At 47.0% G+C, this 24,366-nt stretch overlaps 1 protein-coding gene across 1 annotated transcript in view; it reads right to left on the reverse strand.

Moving 5' to 3' along the window:
* Positions 1-24,101, reverse strand: part of STS (steroid sulfatase) — an 86,045-nt gene extending 61,944 nt beyond the window's left edge. Inside the window, exons 1-5 of the mRNA XM_068963334.1 lie at positions 23,968-24,101; positions 22,133-22,254; positions 21,894-22,016; positions 17,248-17,671; positions 6,881-7,017 (exon numbers count right to left, since the gene is read on the reverse strand). Of these exons, the coding sequence (XP_068819435.1) occupies positions 6,881-7,017; positions 17,248-17,671; positions 21,894-22,016; positions 22,133-22,254; positions 23,968-24,101 (940 nt within the window). The remainder of the gene's footprint in view (positions 1-6,880; positions 7,018-17,247; positions 17,672-21,893; positions 22,017-22,132; positions 22,255-23,967) is intronic.
* Between the last annotated feature and the right edge of the window lie 265 nt (positions 24,102-24,366).

The raw sequence follows: 24,366 nt of genomic DNA on the forward strand, positions 1-24,366 counted from the left end.
GTCTGACTCTTTTCGACCCCATGGACTGTGTCACGCCAGGCTTCCCTGTCCTTGTCTATCTGAGCAGGCACATATATGTGTGTGTGTATGTGTGTCTGGGTGTGCATGCACAACTGAGTCACTTTGCTTTATAGCAGAAATTAACACAACATTGTAAATCGGCTATGTGGTGGTTTAGTGGCTAAGTTGTGTCCAACGCTTGCAACTTCATAGACTGTATATAGCCTGCCAGGTTCCTCTGTCCATGGGATTCTCCGGGCAAGAATACTGGAGTGGGTTGCCATTTCCTGCCACTTCAACAAAATTAAAATAAATAAAGGTATCCTCCAGTAACAATATCCCATTTATTATTTTCCAGAAGCCTTGCATTTGGAAATCTCACAGTAAGCTCTCCCAAATGTCCTAATGGCACATTTTCTTAAGTTTCTTTCGCACACGTCCTGAAGCTTAGTCTCTGTGTTTGGAAACGGGGCAGGGGATCTTTCTTTAATCCTGTCTTTTTATTCGATATATTTGACAGCCGTGGAAAGAAAACTGGACATAGGTGGGTCTGTATTAGTCATTTTGTTACCGGGCACAGGTTGTCATCGCTTCCTAAATGTTTTCTTGAAGTTCTGAAACCTCGTTATGTACCTCACAATTCAGGTAAACAGTGGTCTGTAATGGAAAACAGCTTCATCTCTCTCCTGTCTCCTGCTTGAATAAAAAGCCTGCTCATTAGGGCAGAGGTTTCTGCAATGCTAGAGCCTGTCAAAAGGGCCGGCGAGGATGCTTTCTGCAGCCTCCGTTTCCTGATTATCTGGGTAACCAGAGATTATGGCAATTGCACCAGAGGTCACATTCTATCTGTCACAGAGCTAAGCTGCCATCCCGAGCATATATCCAAGATTTGATACTCCGGAATCAACTGATGCATTTCTTTAAAAAAAAAAATCAGTTTCCACTTTGGGTATTTAGAATCCCAGGGAACTTACTGAATTAAAAGCAAATTTTTACAAACTCAGGCATTTTTTTTTTAAGGTGTGTTACTAAGGACACCCTGGAAGAGAAACTTAATGCAAACGGACAAGTGTAAACACATACCTCTCTCTCATCCCACCAGAGAACTTAAAAGTCTTTCGAAAATTCCAAAAGGGAATTTTTCAATAAAGGAAACTACCAGTGAGGAAATGAGGTCCGATTTGTTGCTTGAGTTGAGTTTTAATGACCACGTCGTTGATGGCTCGAGAGACAGAAAGAAACAGTGTTTGCTGAATATTTAAAATATGTCTTGGAAGCTAATCTTAGAGGTATCATTAGCAGAGGAGAACTCGTGAAAAATTCAGCCACTGTAGTTTCTTACTACAGGAGGATGGGGCTTGTGAAATGCTCTGACTCCACTTGATAAATAATAGATTTTTGTTTGTTTGCTTAAAAAAAAATGAAAGAAAACTGTCTGACCTCTTTACGAATCAATCTGTGCGGGCATGCTAAGTCACCTCGGTCGTGTCCAACTCTCTGCAACCCCATGGACTATAGCCTGCCGGGCTCCTCTGTCCATGGGATTCTGTAGGCAAGAATACTGGAGTGGGTTGCCATGCCCTTCTCCAGGGGATCTTCCCGACCCAGGGATTGAATCCGTGTCTCTTACGTCTCCAGCATTGTCAGGTGGGTTCTCTACCACTAGCGCCACCTGGGAAGCCCTAGGAATCAACACAGTAACTTTCAAAAAAAAGATGCCTTCTTTCAGTATAAACTACCATGCACAAAGCTAAGTTATAAAGATTGGTATATCGTACATCACGGGGAATGTATGAAATAGTTTATAATAACTGTAAGTGGAGTATAACCTTTCAAAGCTGTGAATGATGACTACCTGGTACTCTTGTAACTGACACTGTATATCAACTACATTTCAATACAAAATTAAGTTAAAAATTTTTTTTAGAAATAGAGTTAGCCTCTTTCATCCATCCCAGCAACATTTTATCCATTTGTTCCTCCCCCAAAGCTTTGCTGCTGGGGGATTAACTGGGGTTGAAAATCAGACTTGGTTGAAAATCAGATCACAACTGCCCAAAGGCTTCCTCGGAAAGTGCGTGTCCTGCTGAAACGCTGAGGCAGGCCACTGGCCACATATGGGGACTTGTCCCTTTCTAAAAGCTCTCCAGACTCATCTGCACCTCCTTCCAGACATTCATTCATTCCTCCTTCCTCTGGGTTATTTCAAAATCACTTGGACGAATCTTAACTCCCTTGCTGCTGTTTCTCAGTGGCTCAGTCATGTCCAACTCTTTGCGACCCCATGGACTGCAGCACGCCAGGCCTCCCTATCTATCACCAACTCCCGCAGCGTACTCAGATTCACGTCCATCGAGTCGGTGATGCCATCCAATCATCTCATCCTCTGTCGTCCCCTTCTCCTCCCACATTCAATCTTTCCCAGCATCAGGGTCTTTTCAAGTCAGTCAGCTCTTTGCATCAGGTGGCCAAAGTATTGGAACTTCAGCTCCAGCATCAGTCCTTCCAATGAATATTCAGGACTGATCTCCTTTAGAATGGACTGGTTGGATCTCCTGGCAGTCCAAGGAACCCTCAAGAGTCTTTACCACAGTTTGAAAGCATTGATTCTTCCAGGCTCAGCCTTCTTTATGGTCCAACTCTCACATCTGTACATGACTACTGGAAAAACCACAGCTTAAGACGGTATAGACCTTAACTCCCTTAGGAACTCCTACATTCCCTTAAGCCAAGGTCTTATCCTATATTAGGCATGTATTAAAGGTGATGCCCCTCTCCCTGTGACTTGCTGTGGACTGCACACCATTCTGACAGAAAAGGAACACCGCCCTGACCCTTGACATCACAAAGGGAGGGGACATGTGTGAAGGCGAGAGCAGGTGCAGGGCACGCCCTTTGCAGGCAGTGACTGTGATAAGCAGAACACTGCCCACCTCTCAAACTGCAAGGTGGTGTTAAGAGTTTCAGGATTTCGGCCACCCTGTGGACTTTTACTGCCAGCTGTCTCATGTGTGGGCTTCCCCGGGGGGGTTAGTGGTACAGGACCCACCTGCTGTAAGAGATGTGGGTTCCATCCCCAGGGCGGGAAGATCCCCTGGAGGAGGGCATGGCAGTCCACTCCAGCATTCTCGGCTGGAGAATCCCATGGACAGAGGAGCCTGGTGGGCTACAGTCCATGGGGTCGCAAAGAGTCCGACAAAGATTTAGTGACTAAACCTGTTGTGTAGAGCTTACATCGTATCTCTGCGGGCCGTCCTTTCTGTGGCATAATAACAATACAAGCAACAGCGATCACACAGCTGAGAATAAAGCGGTCCCAGCTCCACGACGTGGGGTGAGATAGGCCGTGGCGGACAATTAAATAAGAGAGGATCCTTTATGAATATGCTTTTACAGGTATGGAGAGACCCGCAGTGGGGAGAGTTAGGCTCTGGATAGCTATGCCGTCTCCAAATATTTAGAAAGAAAACGCCCTCAACTTTAGAGCATTTTAGAGTCTAAAGGACAGGGCTACAGCCTGTCTGCCTGATGGCTTCTAGCTCAGTCTCCCATGGTGCTTGAGGTGTTTCTTTTAAGCCGATACCTCTGGGTCACTTTAGTTCACTTTCTCCCAGAGTCCCCTTCTTGGTGACAGAGAAAGGGTCCTCCTGGAAAGAAGCCGTATTCTTCAAAATGCTCAGAGGTATTGAGTTTGTAAAACAACAGAAACATCCTGAGCCATGGATGTAATGGCTTAAGGGGAGGATTTTATTTGGGGCAAAAAAAAAAAAAAAGGAAGAACACAACCACCTGTTAATACGATACCGGGTCTACTGTAGATCTCAAAGATTCAAAAAAATGCTCTGTTTTACTCACGACGGATGAGTAGCAGAAACACATTGGAAGTTAGATTTATTTTTAATGAGTGAGGGTAGGAAGACGTGCTGATCTAATTAAATAAAATGTAATCAATACGTGTGATCATACTAGCAAAAGCCTGCTTGCCAGCCAAGACACGTCAGAGAGCTGGATACAAAACTGGTTACATTAATATATAACACTCATTAAAGAGATAAAATATTCTACTGATTCACACTACGGAGGACTATTCTACTGATTTACACTACTAAGGTGTGGAAAATGTAAGCTAATTTACATGCAACATTTTAAGAAGCAGAAATGAAAGAAGGCGGGCTTGTACGAGCTGTATGCCAAAGCCCTGAGTATAATGAATCCTTCTCACCGATCTCATTAGGTGGAATGTTCTGGCCGCCTTTGTTTTTCCAGCTACGTGCTCATCATTTGACTGACTAGTGTGGCATCACAGAGAAGGTTAGAAAGAAACTCAGAAGTGGCTTCATCTGAACTCATCAGTCACAGAGATTTAAGACATCTGTCAAAATCACGCAGATAGTTAGGGAAACAGTAAGAAGCTAGAACAGGGCTGCAGTCACCTTGTCCAAAAGACGATGCTCCTCCCAAGGTTTAAATGAAACGAAACAAAAGTTGTTCTTGTCTTCACCACAGTCGGTGACCCTTGTCAGGTTCAATGTGCTCTTAACACAAACCAACAAACAAAACTCTATGGCCACGTTCAAGGATCTCCTAAACACCTCACTGAGAGAAACGCTGAGCTCAGGGAACCGCAAGGGAAGGGAGTACGAGAGAAGGGGTAAAAAGGGGGAAAAAAAAAAAAAAAGGAAATACGGCAAAAATCTTGAGCAACCTGTTGACGGTGCCATTGACTCACTTTTGTCCAATTTTGTGCAGAGGGGGCCAATGACCTGAGCACCAGAGACATCGCTGGAGCACACAGGAAGTGAATGGGAAGTTCAGAACTCACGGATTTTTCGATCCCTCTGTTTTACCCAAACACTCCGGCTTCCCCTACACTCTGCAGCCTCCCCTGAGGCTGAGAAGCTGTGCAAGAGAAAGCACAGGCATGCACACTCAGCTGTGTCCCTGAGTTGTGCCCAACTCTGCAACCCTTTGGACTGTGGCCTGGCAGGCTCCTCTGCCCATGGGATTTCCCAGGCAAGAATACTGGAGTGGGTTGCCATTTCCCCCTCCAGGAGGTCTTCCCACTCTAGGGATCAAACACGTCTCCTATGTCTGCTTGCTTGCACTGCAGGCGGATTCTTCACCCGCTGAGCCATCAGGAAAGTCGCAAGAGAAAGCGCGGTCACCATGATTTCACGTGGATGTGCAACGCGCAGTTTACAGAGTAACACCTCAGGGACTTCCCTGGTGCTCCAGTGCTAAAGCATCTGCCTTCTGATGCAGGGGACGCGCAGTTCTCGATCCCCGCTTGGGGAACTAAGACCCCACATGCCGAGGAGCCACTGAGGCCGCTCACCGCAACTATTGAGTCCCTACATCCACAACTAGAAAATCCAAGCACTACGACAACAAAAAAAATCCCAGATGACACACACAAAAAAATCCCAGATGATGCAACTGAGATCCCAATGTTACAAGTGAGACCCGACGCAGCCAAGTGAAATACACATTAAAAAAATATCTTCTAGAAAGCAAAAAGTTCACTAAGAAGTCTTTCGGGTTCCTCCGACAAACATGCCACGTCTCTCAGGAAATAGGGTAACCTGCTTAGGGAGGACGGACGCAGAGAGCAAGGGAACCCCCCCTCCCCCACCGCCATCCTCGCAGACGCAGCAAGAAGCACTCACGCTGGAGAAGGAGACACAGTGAGCGTTAACAGGATCCAGAGAAGAAGAGGACCTCAAGGTTCCTGCAGCGAGACTGTCCACAGCTGTAACCGCCGGGCGAGTCTTCTGTCTGCCGAACCTGCCCTGCACCCAACTGTGCTAGAGACAAGGGGCTGCTCAGATTCTACCGCTAAAAGAGTCAGCGGTGGGAATCCCCAGGCAGTCCAGGGATTAAGAAACTGCCTTCCCGAGCAGGGGACTTGGGTTCAATCCGTGGCCGGGGAATTAAGATGCCACGTGCCACGGGGCAACGAAGCAGGCATGCAGCAACTGCTGACCCCAAGCTCTACACTCCTTGCTCTGAAAGGTTACTGAAGGCACCCCAATGAGAAGCCCGAGACCCTTAGTTAGGGAGTAGCCCTCAGTCGCCCAAACTAGAGAAAGCCCACGCACAGCAATGAGAACCCAGAGCAGCCAAAAATTAAAATAAACACATAAAAAAAGCATAACAGGAGGAAAGAATAAATGCCTGACTCTTTTTCCTGCATTCATCTCTTTGATCAGCAGCTCACAGACCCAGACTCCCCGGCGCTGTATCCATTGGTAACCTCAACCGCATCTGCGGTTAAGATGCTTATTATACGCTGCTTACCTGTTGTTTGATCCCTGAGTTGGGAAGATCCCCTGTAGGAGGAAATGGCTACCCACTCCAGTATTCTTGCCTGGGGAATCCCATGGGCAGAGGAGCCTGGCAGGCTACAGTCCACGGAGTCACAAAGAGTCAGACATGACTGAGCGACTAACACTTTCACTTTACCTGCCATGCTTAGCGTTCGTCTGGTGACTTTTCTTTGGAACACGAAAACAAACAAACAAACAAAAAAACCCAGCACGTGCTATCTCTGATGGTATCAGACACACAGGCAGAAACTCAGAAGAAACAAGCTAGGAGGCAGGAAAAGTTGCAGCCACTCGTGAAGTTCAGACTGAAGACTGTTGTTGCTTAGTTGCTAAGTCATGCCTGACTGTTTGTGACTTCCTGGACTGTAGCCCGCCAGGCTCCTCCGTCCATGGGATTCCCTAGGCAAGAACACTAGGCAAGCAGGTTGCCATTCCCTTCTCCAGGGGATCTTCCCCACCCAGCGACCGATCCTGTGTCTCTTGCATTGGCAGGCAGATTCTTAACCACAGAGCCACCCGGGAAACCCACAGACGGAAGTTACAGGGACACATACCGACGCTCCAATCCATCTCCTCAGCGGCATCCCCGTAGGAGCCGTGTTGACTTTTGCCGGCAAAGTCCTTTGAAGAGAAGAGAGCTGTGTGCACATGCAGGTAAGACAGGACAAGCAGAAAAGGGGTCTCAGCATGCCTGAAAAAAAGAGAAAAATCCAAGGGCAAAATAAGCATGTTGGATGCTGTTTGTTGTTGCTATTTGATTCTGAAAGTGAAAACGCTTATTCCCTTGGTTAAAAAAAAAAAAAGAGAGAAATATCCAGCTTGCAAAAATAAAATCAAACTGTGAGGATTTCCCCCCTGGGAATAGAGGTGTCATCAGTGGAACCCTGGGAATGTAGGCTGAACGGATTGGTCATTCTGCCCTTCTCACTTTCTCGGGTGTGATGGACAGCTTGGTCTTCTGGACGAACGAAGATCCCCTGGACAAGGGAAAGGCAACCCACTCCAGGATTCTTGCCTGGAGAATCCCATGGACAGAGGGGCCTGGCAGGCTACAGTCCATGGGGTTGCAAGAGTCGGACACGATTGAGCAACCTGCACTTTTTTTTAAGAACCTATGCTCAGCTGTCCTTCCAGAGAGATGGCAGGAAAAGACCCTCACAGTCCCATCTCTCTTCCTCTCTACGACCTTGAAAACTAAAGGAACACTTGAGCAAGCTGGCAGGAAGGAGATCTCCCCATAACAGCTTCACTGCATTTTTTTTTTTTCTTTTAGCTAAAGCACTTCAGTAAACAATTTTGAAACTTTACTGCGTCCAGCCTCTCAGGCTGTGTGAAGAGATAGAACTTTTTGTCTGCTCCACGCCTTCTCTCTATTCGTTACAAATACAAAAGGCAGCTCTCTGCACCTTGCCAGCAATCCGTGATCATGCCAACCTCAGAATCGCAAAGATTTACATCCTGTCCTCCCCTGGGAGTGAAATCCAGGCAGGAAGACAGCTACAATGTAATTCTCCTGCCTGTCAAGAAGGTCTTGCATAGTATACTCCTCTTCTGAGAAAGAAAGTGTCAATCCTGTCTGACTCTTTGCCCACCAGACTCCTCCGTCCATGGGATTCTCCAGGCAAGAATACTGGAGCAGGTTGCCATTCCTTCTCCAGGGGATCTTCCTGACCTCCGGATCAAACTCAAGTCTCCTGCACTGCAGGCAGATTCCTTACCTGCTGAGTCATCCAGGTGAAATTTGTTGACATAGTTACTAAGTTATACCAGACTCTTTCAACCCCAAGGACTGTAGCCCTCCAGGCTCTTCCGTCCATGGGATGCTCCAGGCAAGAATACTGGAGTGGGTTGGCATTCCCTTCTCCAGGGGATCTTCCTGATCCCAGGACTGAACCTGAATCTCCCGCATTGCAGGCAGTTTCTTTACCTTCTGAGCCATCAAGCAGAGCCTCTTCTTCTGAGAATCTGAGCTTTCCCTGAGCATTCCCATTTGCGTCAGCATCAGGAATAATCAGAATGCAAATACAGACGTCCATGGACAGCTTCCGAAGGCCCTCGGAAGCTGGCAATTGCACTAAGGTATAAACCAAGAGATGGTGAAGGACAGGGAAGCCTGCCGTGCTGCAGTCCATGGGGCCGCAAAGAGTCGGACACAAGTGAGCGAGTGAACCACAACCAAAAACCAGACAGCGATAACAACAGCCAGCCAGCTGGAGTTCAGGTGACCAACACTCTGCACTCACAGATGGACACGTCCTCTTGTTCCTTTCATCCGCCGGAGCCTCTCGCAAGTACTCTTGCCCACACAGCACCAGGCACTCAGAATATAAAGCCAGGATGGACCATGCCCTGCCATCCAGCCACCCAGAGTTCAGAGGAGACCATTCAGAGTTGGCTGGTCTGAGCTGCTTAAAGTGCTGTGACCGAATGTATCAGAGGATGGATACAGACGAGGAGCGTGAGCGGCGGCCAGAACCCGCTCCTGGAGAGAGCGTGCAAAGTTCCTGCCGTGCGTCAGTGTGTGTGGGTGCTTTCCACAGCTGTGTCAGGGTCTAAGCCACTATCCCTCCAGCCACACTATTCAGACACAGAAGGGGACGATGGTGGACATATAACCTGAGCTCTTAAAAGCATGGCTTCATGGCACGTGGCCCGTGGCTCTTCATTCAAACACACTTCAGAATACACTTTTAATTTTTTAACAGATATTTTTTTGATGGGGATATAACTTTTAAAGTCTTTACTGACTTTGCTACAATATTGCTTCTGATTTATGTTGTGTGTGTGTGTGTGTGTGTGTTTTTTTTTTTTGTCACGAGGCATGTGGGATATTACCTCCCTGACCAGGGAGCACACCCTACAATATTGCTTCTCTTTTATGTTGTGTGATTATTATTATTATTTTTTTTTTTGGTCATGAGGCATTTGGGATCTGACCTCCCTGACCAGAGATCACACCCCACACCCCTTGGCTTGGAAGGCAAAGTCTTAACCACTGGACCACTGGAAAAGTGTTGAGTTTTTAAAACCAAAAAATTATCTATATAGATTTTTACACTGAATGAAAGATATCACTAATGGGGCTTCCCAGTGGCACAGTGGAAAAGAATCCGCCTGCAATGCAGGAGACCTGAGTTCAATCCCTGGGTCTGGAAGATGCCCTGGAGGAGGGCATGGCAACCCATTCCAGTGTTCTTGCCTGGAAAATCCCACGGACAGAGGAGCCTGGTGGGCTGCAGTCCATGGGGTCACAGAGTCAGACACGACTGAGCCTTCTGGGAGACCCTAAAAGGACACTTTTATGAAACACAAGACATATCTGGAAATGAGCTTCAGTGAAAATGGTTAGTATACATTTTACTTCTCGTTATACACTTTACAGATATATATATATATATAAAATCAATGAAAATGGTTAGCATGCATTTTACTTCTCATTACACACTTTAAATATATATATATAAAATCAATGAAAATGGTTAGCATGCATTTTACTTCTCATTATACACTTTACAGATATATATATATATAAAATCAATGAAAATGGTTAGCATGTATTTTACTTCTGACTTTATATATGTATCTTTAAAGTATATAGCGAGAAGTAAAATATATACTGTTTTCACTGAAGCTCATTTTCGGATATGTCTTGTGTTTCATAAAACATATATAAAGAGACAGATATATAGATATTTGTATATATAAAGATATATCTGAGATATTTATGTATCTGAGATTTCTGTCTCTCTGACGGATGATTTATGTCTCTCCGATGGATGATTTATGTCTCTCCATATATAGATATCTGTGTTGTGCTGTGCTAAGTTGCTTCACTTCTGTCTGACTCTTTGCAACCCCATGGACTGTAGCCCACCAGGCTCCTCTGTCCATGGGATTCTCCAGGCTAGAATACTGGAGTGGGTTGCCATGCCCTCCTCCACGGGATCTTCCCGACCCAGGGATTGAACCTGCAAACTCCTACGTCTGCTGCACTGGCAGGGAGGTTCTTTACCATGAGCGCCACCTGGGAGGCCCTAAGGACTGTGCTATAGACATGAGCTTATCTAAGAATTCCCAGGTGTGTTCCCCTTTCGGGGACTGGAGCCTGGCCTCACACATTTGGAGCAGGGGTGTTGAACTCCCTAACCTTCTTCCAAATAACCCATACTCAGAGCTGGTTGGAAAGTCTGCAGTCAGGGCAGAAGCAGAGAAGGCAGCAAGCTTGTTACAGGCCACTCGGGAGAGCCCTCAGAGTTAGATGTGGGCTTTAATCCACTAGGTACTGTGTACTTGTGGGGCTGTGGATATCACTCTCAACTTCTGAGCCTCAGATTCCCCCACAAGAAGACACCTCAACCCTCATCTCCCAGGGTCCTTTTGTACCATGTAAGGCGGGGTCAGGGGTGGGGCGGGAACTTCCTGGTGGTCCACTGAGTAACACTCCGCATTTCCAATGCAGGGGGCCTGGGTTTGATCCCTGGTCAGGAAACTATATCCCACACGCTGCCACTAAGAGTTTGCATGACTCAACTAAAGACCCATATGCCCCAACTAAAGATCGAAGATGCTACATGCCTCAGCTAAGACCTGGTTCAGGCAAAAATAAAAAATTAAAATTAAAAAAAAGAGGTAATGGGTATGAAATGTGCCCAAGAATATGTGTATATGCACAGTAACTGATGTGTTAACTAACCAGTATCTGCTAAAACCTGAACATGCCCCTAGGTGGGCACCCAACCTGGATCTATTTTATAAAGCACGGGACAGAGTCATGAGCAGGGAGAAAGCTACGATGAATGAAGGACCCTTCTTCAGGGCACAAAAGGAGACTTAAGGATCTCTAAGAAATCTACAAGTCATTCCTGCCTGTCAGAGCAACGAGGATAGCTTGTTAGTTACAGTGTGTTTTGGGCTTACCTGGTGGCTCAGTGGTAGGGAATCTGCCGGGGGCCAGCGTGAGGAACTCCGCCCAGGGCAAAGGTCATGAGGAAGGAGGCTTGGCATACGCAAAGGCGTGATGAAGCCTCAGGAAATCCCCTGTTCCCGAGCATCTAACCCCAAAACCAGAGTCTGTTTTATGCTCTCACCTACACCTCTGACTTTACGGGGGCTCTCCCCCATAACCGTTTCTCTCGGAGAAGGAGTAAACATGCAGCTCCAAGGCAATAAAAATTCCTGGGCGTGACAAGAGTGTTTCAGCTTACGGACTCCTCTGAAGGTTATCTAGCCCACCTGTATAGGTTCGTCCGGCCACATGTGATTGTTTACAGCCTCCCAACCTGAGAGGCACGAGATGTTTTAGACTTACTAAAGGCAAATTCTTTTGGGGAGTTAGAAATTATTAGTATAGTGGGTTGGTTAGGAATTATATTGGTGAAGGGTTTTTCATTTGTTGTGCCAATAATTGCTGCTAATTCCCCTGCTCTGGGTGGGACAAGGATGTCTCAGGTCAAACCTCTCTGCTGACAGACTAGCTTGTGTGACAGGATTATCCATACTCCTGCCACTATGCACATGATTGTTTACTACCTCTTAACCATAAACAGCACAGAGAGTTTTGGAGTATTTTGAGAGTCTTAATTAGCACAGGGCTTTTTCTTCTTGTTGAGTCAATGATTGCCGCCAGGCCTCCATATCCTTAGGCACCTGGGAATATATTAATCAATGTATTTGGACTATAGAAAAGGAAATATAGTAGTTTTTAAGGTTAGCAATACTAGACTTTTTGAGTTAATGGATTTTCTCTTTTGTAATAGATCACTGTGCTTTGTTATAAATCACTGTGTCCTTGCTATGTGAAAATGTAACTTTATCACTATCTTAAGACTAAATAGATCTTAAGGGGAACATTGGTGAAAGGATTTTCATTTGTTGGGCTGATGTTTGCTGCTAAATCTCCATATTCCCTGCCCTTATAATGAATATAACTAGCATATAGGAGAAATAAGCATTAACCTTTAAGCATATAGGAGAAATAAGTATTAACCTTTAAGATTAATCATGTTAACCTTGGGTTAAATAAATTCCTTTCTTGATTGTAACTCACTACACCCTCACCCTATAGGAATGTAACTTTATTTGGAGGGTCGTGCCTGGTTTAAGAAAAAACACCCTTGGAAAAAATAAGTTTTCGGTTATCAGAAAGAAAGGATCATAAAATCCCTAAGACCTTTTTATGTAAAGCACCTGATTTTGATAAAGGTCAGGACTGCTGACCCCCGCGTGACTCTGTATTCATCCCTATATGTAACAAAAGGTATATAAGCAAACCCAAAAATAAAGAAATTGGATAAGTTTCCGGAAACACTGATTCCCCCATGTCGTTTCTTTCTTGCTCCCAGTTTTTCTGGCTGAATTCCCATCTGGAGCATGGATGCTATTCCACATAATCCAAGTTATTCAGCCTCTTTTTCTCCACTAATCTTCCTACTACACTATCCGTTTCTAATCTCTCTATATATCTGTAATTAAAGATGTATTTTTCCATGGACGCCAACGCCGTCCCCACCTTCGAATTCCCTGGATCCATCGGGGCTGGACCCCGGCAGGAATCCACTTGCCCAAGCAGGAGACCTAAGAGTTTGCAGCTTTGACTGAGTTTGGTCCCTGGGTCAGGAAGCGGCCCTGGAGAAGCAAACGGCTAACCCACTCCAGTACTCCTCAGTACTTCTGTTACTGACTAGCCCTGAATCTACGTGTCATAAAGGCGGTTGCTGTCGTTCAGTCATGTCCTGTCCTTTGCAACCCCAGGGAATGCAGCCCACCACACTCCTCTGTCCATGGGATTCTCCAGGCAAGAATACTGGAGTGGGCTCCCATTTCCTTCTCCAGGGGATCTTCCCGACCCAGGGATTGAACCCAGGTCTCCCACGTTGCAGGCAGATTCTTTACCATTGAGCCAACAAAGAAGCCCCATAACAGTGTTAAGAGCTGCATTTGTCAGGATAGTCTGGTCAGAGAGATAACACATTTATGTGCCTTCAGATCCTTGAAAAAACTTTTTATAAATGTGGCAGCATCACCACTCATTACGGTTCTCTGGTCCCATATTAAAGTGATTCTGTCAAGATCCTTAAGTACAACAATTCAGCAAATCAGATATCTTCTCTAATAGAACTATGTTACCCAAAAAATAGTTTTACCTAGATGCTTTTTTTTTTTTAGATGCTTCTTTTTTAATGCAATGATAACTTTTATTGGGATATATCTTTACTAGACTTATTATGGTCATCGTTTCGTGATGTATTTAAGTGGCAAATCACCATGTTGTATACCTGAAATTTAGCGTAATATTGTCCATCAACTATATTTCAAAATTAATTTTAAAAGTTTTTAATGAGGACAGCTCAGAGAGAAAAAATAAATTAAAAAACAACAACAACAAAAAAAAAACATGAGTAACCAGCTAACCTAGATGCTTTTTAAATCTTTCAGTCTTCAGATAATGCACGTGAGAAGTGCCTTAAGAAGGGCGCTGTGGTACACACATGGTAGTATTTTAACTAATATTGACCACTTATATATTGCTCCAACACGGGCAACAGGCATTTCCTGGGTTGCCCAAAAAGTTCATTTGGGTTTTTCATTAACATGTCACTTCACAGTCCATGGGATTCTCCAGGCCAGAATACTGGAGTGGGTAGCCTTTCCCTCCTCCAGGGGATCTTCCCAACCCAGGGACTGAACTGAGGTCTCCTGCATTGCAGGTAGAGTCTTTACCACTGGAGCCACCAGGGAAGCCCAAGAATACGGGAGTGGGTAGCCTCTCCCTTCTCCAGCGGATCTTCCTGACCCAGGAATCGAACTGGGGTCTCCTGCATTGCAGGCAGATTCTTTACCAACTGAACTCTCAGGGAAGCCTAAGATGTCACAGAAAACTCCAAGCAAACTTTTTGGCCAACCTGATGCATTGGAATCACCCCTTTGAAGACAAAACCCTTTAAAAATAACTCAGTAACCACAACCACCAACTATAATATTGCTAGAATATCCTAAACATCTAGTTCTGAAAGAAAATTGCAGAAACCTGAGTAAAATCAAGATAAACTGGTTGGACAGCCAAGTATTAGAGAAATGCAAATTCAATCTGCCATGAGGTCCTAGCTGACACCAGTCAGAACAGCCAGCATCCGAAAGTCTACAAATAGGGACTTCCCTGGTGGTCTAGTGGTTAAGACTCTGTGCTTCCCATGCAGGAGGCCTGGCTTCAATCCTCGGTCGGGAAATTTACATCCCACATGTCGTGCAGCATGGCAAAAAATTAAACAGACAACAAAAAGTCTACAAATAATAAATGCAGGAGAGGGTATGCAGAAAGACAACCCTCCTACACTGTTGGGGGCAATGTGAATTTGTGCAGCCACTATGGAGAACAATGTGGAAATTCCTTAACTTAAAACTATCACATGATCCAGAAATCCCACTCCTGGGCATGGTTTTCTGGACAAACCCATCACTAGAAAAGATATATACACCTTAATCTTTATGACAGTGCTATTCAGAACAGCCAAGATACGGAAACGATGTAAAGGTCCACCATCAGAAGAATTGGTAAAGAAAATGGAATATTACTGAGCCATGAAAAAGACGGAGATAATGCCATTAGTAGCAACATGGATGGAGCTAGAGATGGTCACACATAGTGAAGTCAGGTCACACAGAGAAAGACAAATACCATATGATATCACTTGTGAAATCTAAAAAAAAAAAAAACCAGTGCAAGCGAACTTATTAACAGCACAGAAATAGCCTGATGGACATAGAAAACAAATGTATGACTGGTTATCAAAGGGGACAGTGGAGGGGGTAAAAATTAGGAGTTTGGGATTAACAGATACACACACGACTATATATGAAATAAATAATCAACAAGGACCTGCTGCCCACAGCACAGGTAATTATATTCAATTATAATAAACCTATAATGGAAGAGAATCTGGAAAGTATTATCTATCTGTATGTTATAGACAAAACTGAATCACTTTGCTGTACCCCTGAAACTAACATAACATTGTAAATCAACGCTGCTTCAATTTAAAAATAAATAAAAATTTAAAAGTTTAAAAAGATAAACTGTCTGAGATTCAATACCCTCGGGCTAATCAAATGTTTTTGGATCCCCTCTCAAGATCATACACTGAGGAATCCATTAAAATTCCTTCTAATCGTATGAATATTCACATATCATATAGTTTCAATCATCTGTGTTAAAATACCACCTGCTGCAAAAGACTGACTCGCCCTGGAAGTTGAGTGTCACTCCTGAACCCTGTCATTTAAAAGGGGCAGTGTATTATTCATCTCCCCCTGGCAGGTTTCTGAGAGATTTCTGGTGAGTGGAGACGGACATAAGAAGGTTTCGCTGTTTCAGCAAGATTTTCGAGCACGAGTCTGTTGTATTTTGGCTGAAACGTGTAGGTCTGACATCCACAGAATACCATTCTACTTCAGAACAGCCTTTCTCTTATTTATAAAACAGTAAGGTTAACCCAGGAGGTTAACCTTAATAGTGTAAGGTTATACTTACACTACTATTACTTAAAAGTGTAAGGTTATACTTAGTGTAAGGTTACACTTATTAAGTGTAACTTAATAGTGTGAGGTTAACTCCTTCCCAGGAGATAATAAGAGCTTTGTCAGCCACGCAGATTGGCACTCCTTGCTGAGTCACGATGTCAATTTAGTGTCACAACCAGATTGTTTTTTGAGAAAATGAAAACAGAATCAGGTAGAAAGCATCAGAAGCAATCCCTGTGAGAAGTAATTCCTTTTGGGAAAGGTTTCAGCTAAACATCTGCGTGTGACCTCTTATCGGATGATGGTGTAAAGTGCACGTCTTCCAAAGTTCAAAAGCTTTTGCTGCCTTCTAGAAAAACGTAGCCAGGGAGTCGCAAAGAGTCGGATATATGTGTTAGTCACTCAATCGTGTCCAACTCTTTGCGACCCGGTGGACTGTAGCCCGCCAGGCTCCTCTGTCCATGGGATTCTCCAGGCACGAATACTGGAGTGGATGGCCATGCCCTCCTCCAGGGGAATCTTCCCTCAAAGAGTTGGACACAACTGAGCAACTAACACTTCCACTTTCTTTTTCAGGCAGCTTAACAAGAGGAGAAATCTGTAGAGGGCCTTCCCTGGAGGTCAGTGGTTAATAACTTGGTTGAAGTTACTTAGCACACACACGCACGCACGCACGCACGCAGGCATGCACGCACACACACATGAGCACTGTGAACACATCCCAGGTGGCTCAGTGGTAAAGAATCCACCCACCAACGCAAGAGACCCAGGTTAGATCCCTGGGTCGGGAAGATCCCCTCGGAGAAGGAAACGGCAACCCACTCCAGTATTCTTGTGTGGAGAATCCCATGGAGAGAGGAGCCTGGTGGGCTACAGTCCATGGTGTGGCAAAGACTGAGCACACACACACTCATTTGCACAGGATGGGGGGGACCTGGCAAAGCGACTCTGGGAGGAGCAAGCCCACAGCATTGCAATTCCCAAGACCCGCCTAGGTCAGTTCAGTTCAGTCGCTCAGTCAGGTCCGACTCTTTGCAGCCCCATGGACTGCAGCACGCCAGGCCTCCCTGTCCATCACCAGCTCCCCAGAATTTACTCAAACTCATGTCTATCGAGTCGGTGATGCCATCCGACCATCTCATCCTCTGTCGTCCCCTTCTCCTCCCGCCTCCTATCTTGCCCAGCATCAGGGTCTCTTCCCCTTGCTCTCAGCACACACCTCTGCAAAGCACGCCATCTCATTTTCCACGTGCATCCTTTGGAGACATCCCCCCCCAAGCACAGGAGTTTGCAAACATGGCTCGCCGGGCAGTGCGGTCCCTCCTCCCCTCTACCTCCGCCCAGACCCCGGAGATGGCACCGTCCGCGCGTTCCAGGCACCGTCGGGCCGGGAGAGGTGACCCACCGACGTAAGAAGCGGGCGGCGTCCGCCGTGAGCCTCTGCGTGAGGTTGTCGTAGGACATGGGCTGCTGCGTGACGTCACGGTTCCGCATCAGGAAGCAGTTGAGCGGCCGGAAGTAGTGCAGGAAGCCGAGCAGGAGGCCGAGGAGTAGGGCGGCCAGGAGGAAGAGGGAAAGGAAGGCGCAGGGGGGCGCCCGGAAGAGCCGCAGCCACTTGAGCACGGCCAGGGTCAGCAGAGCCACGGCGATGAGCTGCAGGGGCACGAACACCAGCAGCCGGAAGGCCCGGGTGAACACGCTGCCCTCGCCCGGCTTGCAGTCCCGCAGGTTGGTCACGGGCAGCCCGTGGAAGTAGTCGAAGCCGTGGCTGGTCGGGTGGTGACAGAAGTCGCCGCGGTGATGGCAGCTGATGCCCAGGTGCCACTTGCCTGAGGGCGCAGACCACAGGGGCGGCGATTTAGAGCCAGCGGAACCCACTCTCCGCGCCCCCCATGCCCAGCTCAGCTTTGCACACCTGTGGGCTGACACCCTGTAGGGCCTCTCTGTTCGATCATCATCTGTTCAATCCCGTTCACCTCCTTTTCCCTAAATGGTCTAGGGTAGGAACTACTCATGCCGTCAGAAAACAAGAGGCGATTTGGGGACTGGAAGATCCAGGGGATCTTCCCAACCCAGGGATGGAACCTGGGTCTCTTAAATCTGCCCTAGCAGGCAGATTACCACTGAGCTACTAAGGAAGCCCCAGTATTATACTTCATAGGCAGGAGAAAAAAACTACAGAAGAAAACACCAATGTTTTTCTGGGATAGGTGTTGTTTATTTTTTATTTTTTTAATATTCTCTTTTCTTTCTTTCTTTCTTTCTTTCTTTTTTTTTTTTTGACATGTAGTCCCTAAGTCATGTCCAGCTCTTTGCAACCCCAGGGACTGTAGCCCACCGGGCTCCTCTGTCCATGGGATTCTCCAGGCAACAATACCAGAGTGGGTTGCTGTGCCCTCTTCCAGGGGATCTTCCTGACCCAGGGATCGAGCCCACATCTCTTATGTCTCCTGCACTGGCAGGTGGGTTCTTTACCACTAGGGACACCTGGGAAGCCCGTTTTGGACATGGACCACTTTCAAAGTCTTTATTGATTACAACACTGCTTCACATCTGCTGGATCATGGAAAAGGGAAGAGAGTTCCAGAAAAGCAACTATTTCTGCTTTATTGACTATGCCAAAGCCTTTGACTGTGTGGATCACAATAAACTGTGGAAAATTCTGAAAGAGATGGGAATACCAGACCACCTGACCTGCCTCTTGAGAAACCTGTATGCAGGTCAGGAAGTAACAGTTAGAACTGGACATGGAACAACAGACTGGTTCCAAATAGGAAAAGGAGTATGTCAAGGCTGTATATTGTCACCCTGCTTATTTAACTTATATGCAGAGTACATCATGAGAAATGCTGGGCTGGAAGAAGCACAAGCTAGAATCAAGATTGCCGGGAGAAATATCAATAACCTCAGATATGCAGATGACACCACCTTTATGGCAGAAAGTGAAGAGGAACTAAAAAGCCTCTTGATGAAAGTGAAAGAGGAGAGTGAAAAAGGTGGCTTAAAGCTCAACATTCAGAAAATGAAGATCATGGCATCCGGTCCCATCGCTTCATGGGAAATAGATGGGGAAACAGTGGAAACAGTGTCAGACTTTATTTTTGGGGGCTCCAAAATCACTGCAGATGGTTGACTGCAGCCATGAAATTAAAAGACGCTTACTCCTTGGAAGGAAAGTTATGACCAACCTAGATAGCATGTTGAAATGCAGAGATATTACTTTGCCAACAAAGGCCCATCTAGTCAAGGCTATAGTTTTTCCAGTGGTCATGTATGGATGTGAGAATTGGACTGTGAAGAAAGCTGAGCACCAAAGAATTGATGCTTTTGAACTGTGGTGTTGGAGAAGACTCTTGAGAGTCCCTTGGACTGCAAGGAGATCCAACCAGTCCATTCTAAAGGAGATCAGTCCTGGGTGTTCTTTGGAAGGACTGATGCTGAAGCTGAAACTCCAATACTTTGGTCACCTGATGCAAAGAGCTGACTCATTGGAAAAGACTTTGATGCTGGGAGGGATTGGGGGCAGGAGGAGAAGGGGACGACAGTGGATGAGATGGCTGGATGGCATCACTGACTCCATGGACTTGAGTCTGAGTGAATTCCGGGAGTTGGTGATGGACAGGAAGGCCTGGCGTGCTGCGATTCATAGGGTCGCAAAGAGTCGGACATGACTGAGCAACTGAACTGAACTGAAACATTTCTTATAAAATGTGAAGTACATCAGTGAATTAGTGAGCACGTCACACAAGAGAAAAAGTGATGGTGGCTTTATGACAAGATGTGGGAAGGAAGAGAAGGGTTGTTTTGCTCCCATGAGATTTTCCATGATTTGTCTGATGACCTACATAGACCCAAGCTCATCAAAGGAAAGGGGAGAAGGATTCATTTCCTATCAAGAGAATAAAATCAGTGGGAATGTCAAATGAGAAACATTCAGATGCAATTTTATTACTGCCATGTAAGATGAAAATCTTTATCAATAGTATGGTGTGTGTGGGTGTGGGTGTGGGTGTGGGTGTGTGGTGGTGTTTGCTGTGTGTGTGCACAACTATGCATTTTTCTGTTATCTACCATATATTTCAACTTTCTGCCTCTGCGTCTCATCCATCCAACATCCACTCATTCACCATCCACCATTCATTCATGCATCCAGTCACTCACCCACTGACCCACTCACCCCTTCAGCCAGCCAATCAGTATCTACTATTCATCCACCCACCCATCTATGGGTTCACTGTTCATCCATCCATCCAATATCCATCGTCCACCTACCATCCATCCATCATCCATCCATCTACCATCCATCCAACCAGCACCCACCATCCATCTACCATCCACCCATCATCCATTATCCATCCATCCATCCATCAATCCAGTATCCACTATCCATCTACCATCCATCATCCATCCATTATCCATCTACCATGTACCATCCATCCATCCATCCAGTATCCACCGTCTGTCTACCGTCTACCATCCATCCATCATCCATCCACCTACCATCCATCCATCCATCCAGTATCCACCATCCATCCATAATCCATCTACCATCTATCCATGCATCCATCCAATATCCACCATCCACCTTCCATTTACCATCCATCCATCATCCATCCATCCACCATGCATCCATAATCCATCTACCATCCATTCATCCATCCAATATCCACCATCCGCCTTCCATTTACCATCCATCCATCCACCATCCATCTCCCTTATCCCATCCATCATCCATCCACCCACCATCCATCCATCCATCCAGTATCCACCATCCATCTACCATCTACCATCCATCCATCATCCATCCACCATCCACCATCCATCCATCCACTATCCACCCATCAGCATCCACCATTCATCCATTTATCTAGTATCCATCATCCACCTACAATCCATCCATTATATATCCATCCATCCATCCACCATCCACCCATCTCTCCAGTATCCACCATCCACCTACCATCTACCATCCATCCATCACCCATCCATCCATCACCCATCCATTCATCCACCATCCATCCATCAGCATCTACCATTCATCCAGTAGCCATCCTCTGTGTATCATCCATCCATCATCCATCCACCCACCATCCATGCATCCATCCAGTATCCACCATCCACCTACCATCTACCATCCATCCATCATCCATCTCCCTTCTCCCATACAGCATCCATTCATCCACCATCCATCCATCCATCCAGCATCCACCATCCACCTACCATCTACCTTCCATCCATCATCCATCTCCCTTCTCCCATACAGCATCCATTCATCCACCATCCATGCATCCATCCAGCATCCACCATCCACCTACCATCCATCCATCATCCATCCACCATCCATCATCCATCCATCCAGTATCCATCCATCAGCATCCACCATTCATCCATTTATCTAGTATCCATCATCCACCTACAATCCATCCATCCACCATCCACCCAGCATCCACCCATCTATCCAGTAACCACCATCTACCTACCATCCATCCACCATTCACCCATCCATCCAGTAGCCACCATCCACCCATCCAGTACCACGCATCCAGTATTTGCCATTCACCTCCCATCCCTCCATCATCCATCCACCTCTCCATCCATCCAGTATCCACCATCCACCTACCATCCATCTATCCACCATCCATCTACCATCCACCCAGCATCCATCCATCCATCCATCCATCCAGCATCCACAGTTCATCCATCTCATCTACTGAGCTACCTCTCTCTGTCTCTATCACCTGACTCAGCTATCTCTCCATCTATCCATTTGTCCATCCGTCAGTCCATCTGTGTGTCTATCCTTATCTACCTAGCACCCATCCATCCATCGACACACATACACAGAGATACATAAATAAGGAGCACATCCACATTCAAACAGTGCATACAGATGCCTGCTGTTTTGATTTGGAGTTGAAATTGTTTCTTCCCTGTCTACAGCTGTGCAAATTCTATCAGCCGTGTCACCCTAAAGATGGCTGTGGTCACGCCCTCCCCACTCTCCCAACCACCCCGCCCAGATCCTCAGTCCCCACACCCAGCCGCCCATACCTATCAGAGCCGTGGAATAGCCTTGATCCTTCAGAAGCTTGGCGAACGTAATCTCACTGGGCGGCAGTCCTCCAGAAGAGGCCGAGAAGAGGAAGACTCCCACTTGGGACTGAGATGCTACTCCTGAGCAATGAGAAATCTACCATGAAGACGGGGAGGACCATTAGGACTGGGAGGAGGACGAGTACCACAGGGCAGGAGCCGGCAGGGGCGGGTGGGGGCGGGGGCGGGGGCGTTACCTGAGCGGACAGGGTACCGGCCAGTCAAGAAGGCTGCCCTGCTGGGCGTGCAGAGGGGCGACGCTGCCAGGTGCTGTGTGAGCTTCGCGCCCCCTCTGGCCAGGCGGTCGATATTGGGAGTCCTGGAACAGAGACTCGGTCATTCATCATGATCTTAAGAAAGCTTCTTCAGGGGCTTTGCACAGTGAGTCACTTCTCAGTAACCCAGGGAAACAGAGCCGTGTGTCTTGGTGGGAAGGGGACGACAGAGGATGAGATGGTTGGATGGCATCACTGACTCGATGGGCATCAGTTTGAGCCAATTCTGGGATACAGTGATGGACAGGGAAGCCTGGCGTGCTGCGGTCTGTGGGGTCACAGAGAGTCGGACATGACTGAACGACTGAACCACAACACGTGGTGGGAAGAAGGGAAGGAAAGGGAACTGAAACAGCCCCATGGCTCTGAGTAAGGCTAAAACCACACTGAGGGCTCCACGATCAAGGTCAGCCCTCTCTCGGGGACCTCACTCGCCCAGGGCTCTGAGCTTCTGGTTTAGGAGGGAGACGACAAGTCCTGAGAATGGGCTGCTGGGACCAGGGGGATGGAGATGTTCCAAGGTCTCTCTCCTTCTCACCTGTCCCTGCCAGTTACCTACATATCCCCCCCCCCCAGTCACTTCTGTGCCCCCAAACGGGAAAGCTCTGGGGGCAGCCTGACTCTCCTCTTCCCAACCACAGCCAAAGAGGTGCTCTGAAGGAGTTCTCATCAGGCTCTGCCTGGTGGCTCAGGCGGGAAAGAATCTGCCTGCAAGGCGGGAGACCTGGGTTCGATCCCTGGGTCGGGAAGATCCCCTGGAGGAGGAAATGGCAACCCACTCCAGTATTCTTGCCTGGGAAATCCCATGGACAAAGGAACCTGGTGGGTTACGTCCATGGGGTTGTAAAGACTCCGACATGGTTGAAGTAACTTAGCACACAGCACACACGTGTATATATATATGCTGCTGCTGCTGCTAAGTCACTTCAGTCGTGTCCAACTCTGTGTGACCCCATAGACGGCAGCCCACCAGGCTCCCCCGTCCCTGGGATTCTCCAGGCAAGAACACTGGAGTGGGTTGCCATTTCCTTCTCCAGTGCATGAAATTGAAAAGTGAAAGGGAAGTCGCTCAGTTGTGTCTGACTCCTAGCGACCCCGTGGACTGCAGCCCACCTGGCTCCTCCATCCATGGGATTTCCCAGGCAAGAGTACTGGAGTGGGGTGCCATTGCCTTCTCCAGTGTATATATATACTAAAACAATATTGTAGATCAATTGTACTTCAATTAAAAGAAAAAGAATTGGATGCTAATATGGAGAACAAGATAGATTTAGGATATTATTATGGATTTATTATTATAAATTCTTACCTATGACTGTATAGCCCTTTTCTTTCTTTTGATAATTAGCAGACGGTAAACTTTAAAGACTTGATTGCAATTTTAAAAATTAAGACTCCTTAGTGGGACCAGTTGCCTATTACATTAATAAACTTTAGGAATATCACATCTAATAGCATATCTAATATGAACTGTTGTTGTTGTTCCGTCATTAAGTTGTGTCCGACTCTTCCGGACGGCAAGGGAATTCCCTACAAGGGTGAAGAAGACGAAGCTCCTGCTTTTCGTGATCTCGGTTTACATGGCTCGAGGGCAGTCTTGGTTTTCACTGTCTACACATGGCCTTACACATGGTGTGCAGCTGGAGGGGAGGGTGGGCTTTGCACGTCTCCGCGTGGTCTGTGTTCCATGAACGCCCGCCGCCTGTCACGGGGCGGCCAGCCTGTGGAGGGGGCCCTGTGTTGACCCATCGCCGCACCTGAGAGTCTTGTTGCCATAGCAACCAGGGTCCCCGATGCCAAGGTCGTCAGCCATCAGCAGGACAAAGTTGGGCTTTGACGCCACCCGGCTCTGGGCCTCGCAGAGTAACAGCAGCAGAAGCAGAAGGGCCATCACGTCTCTGCAAAGGGCGAGGGCAAGAGAGTCACGAAGGATGCTGGCGGGAGGGACCGTTCTCCTTCTCTGGGATCCTCCCCTTTCGCCCTCCCCCTGGAAGAAAGGGTACTGTCCACCCACCCGCCCCGGATGGTACAGGATCCAAAGCAACTCAGACGTCATGTGCGTGCTAAGTCGCTTCAGTCGTGTCTGACTCTCTGCGACCCTGGGGACTGCAGTCCACAAGGCTCTTCTGTCTGTGGGATTCTCCAGGGAAGAATCC

The sequence above is a fragment of the Capricornis sumatraensis genome, chromosome X, assembly GCF_032405125.1.
Source record: "Capricornis sumatraensis isolate serow.1 chromosome X, serow.2, whole genome shotgun sequence".
Taxonomy (NCBI): Eukaryota; Metazoa; Chordata; class Mammalia; order Artiodactyla; family Bovidae; genus Capricornis; species Capricornis sumatraensis.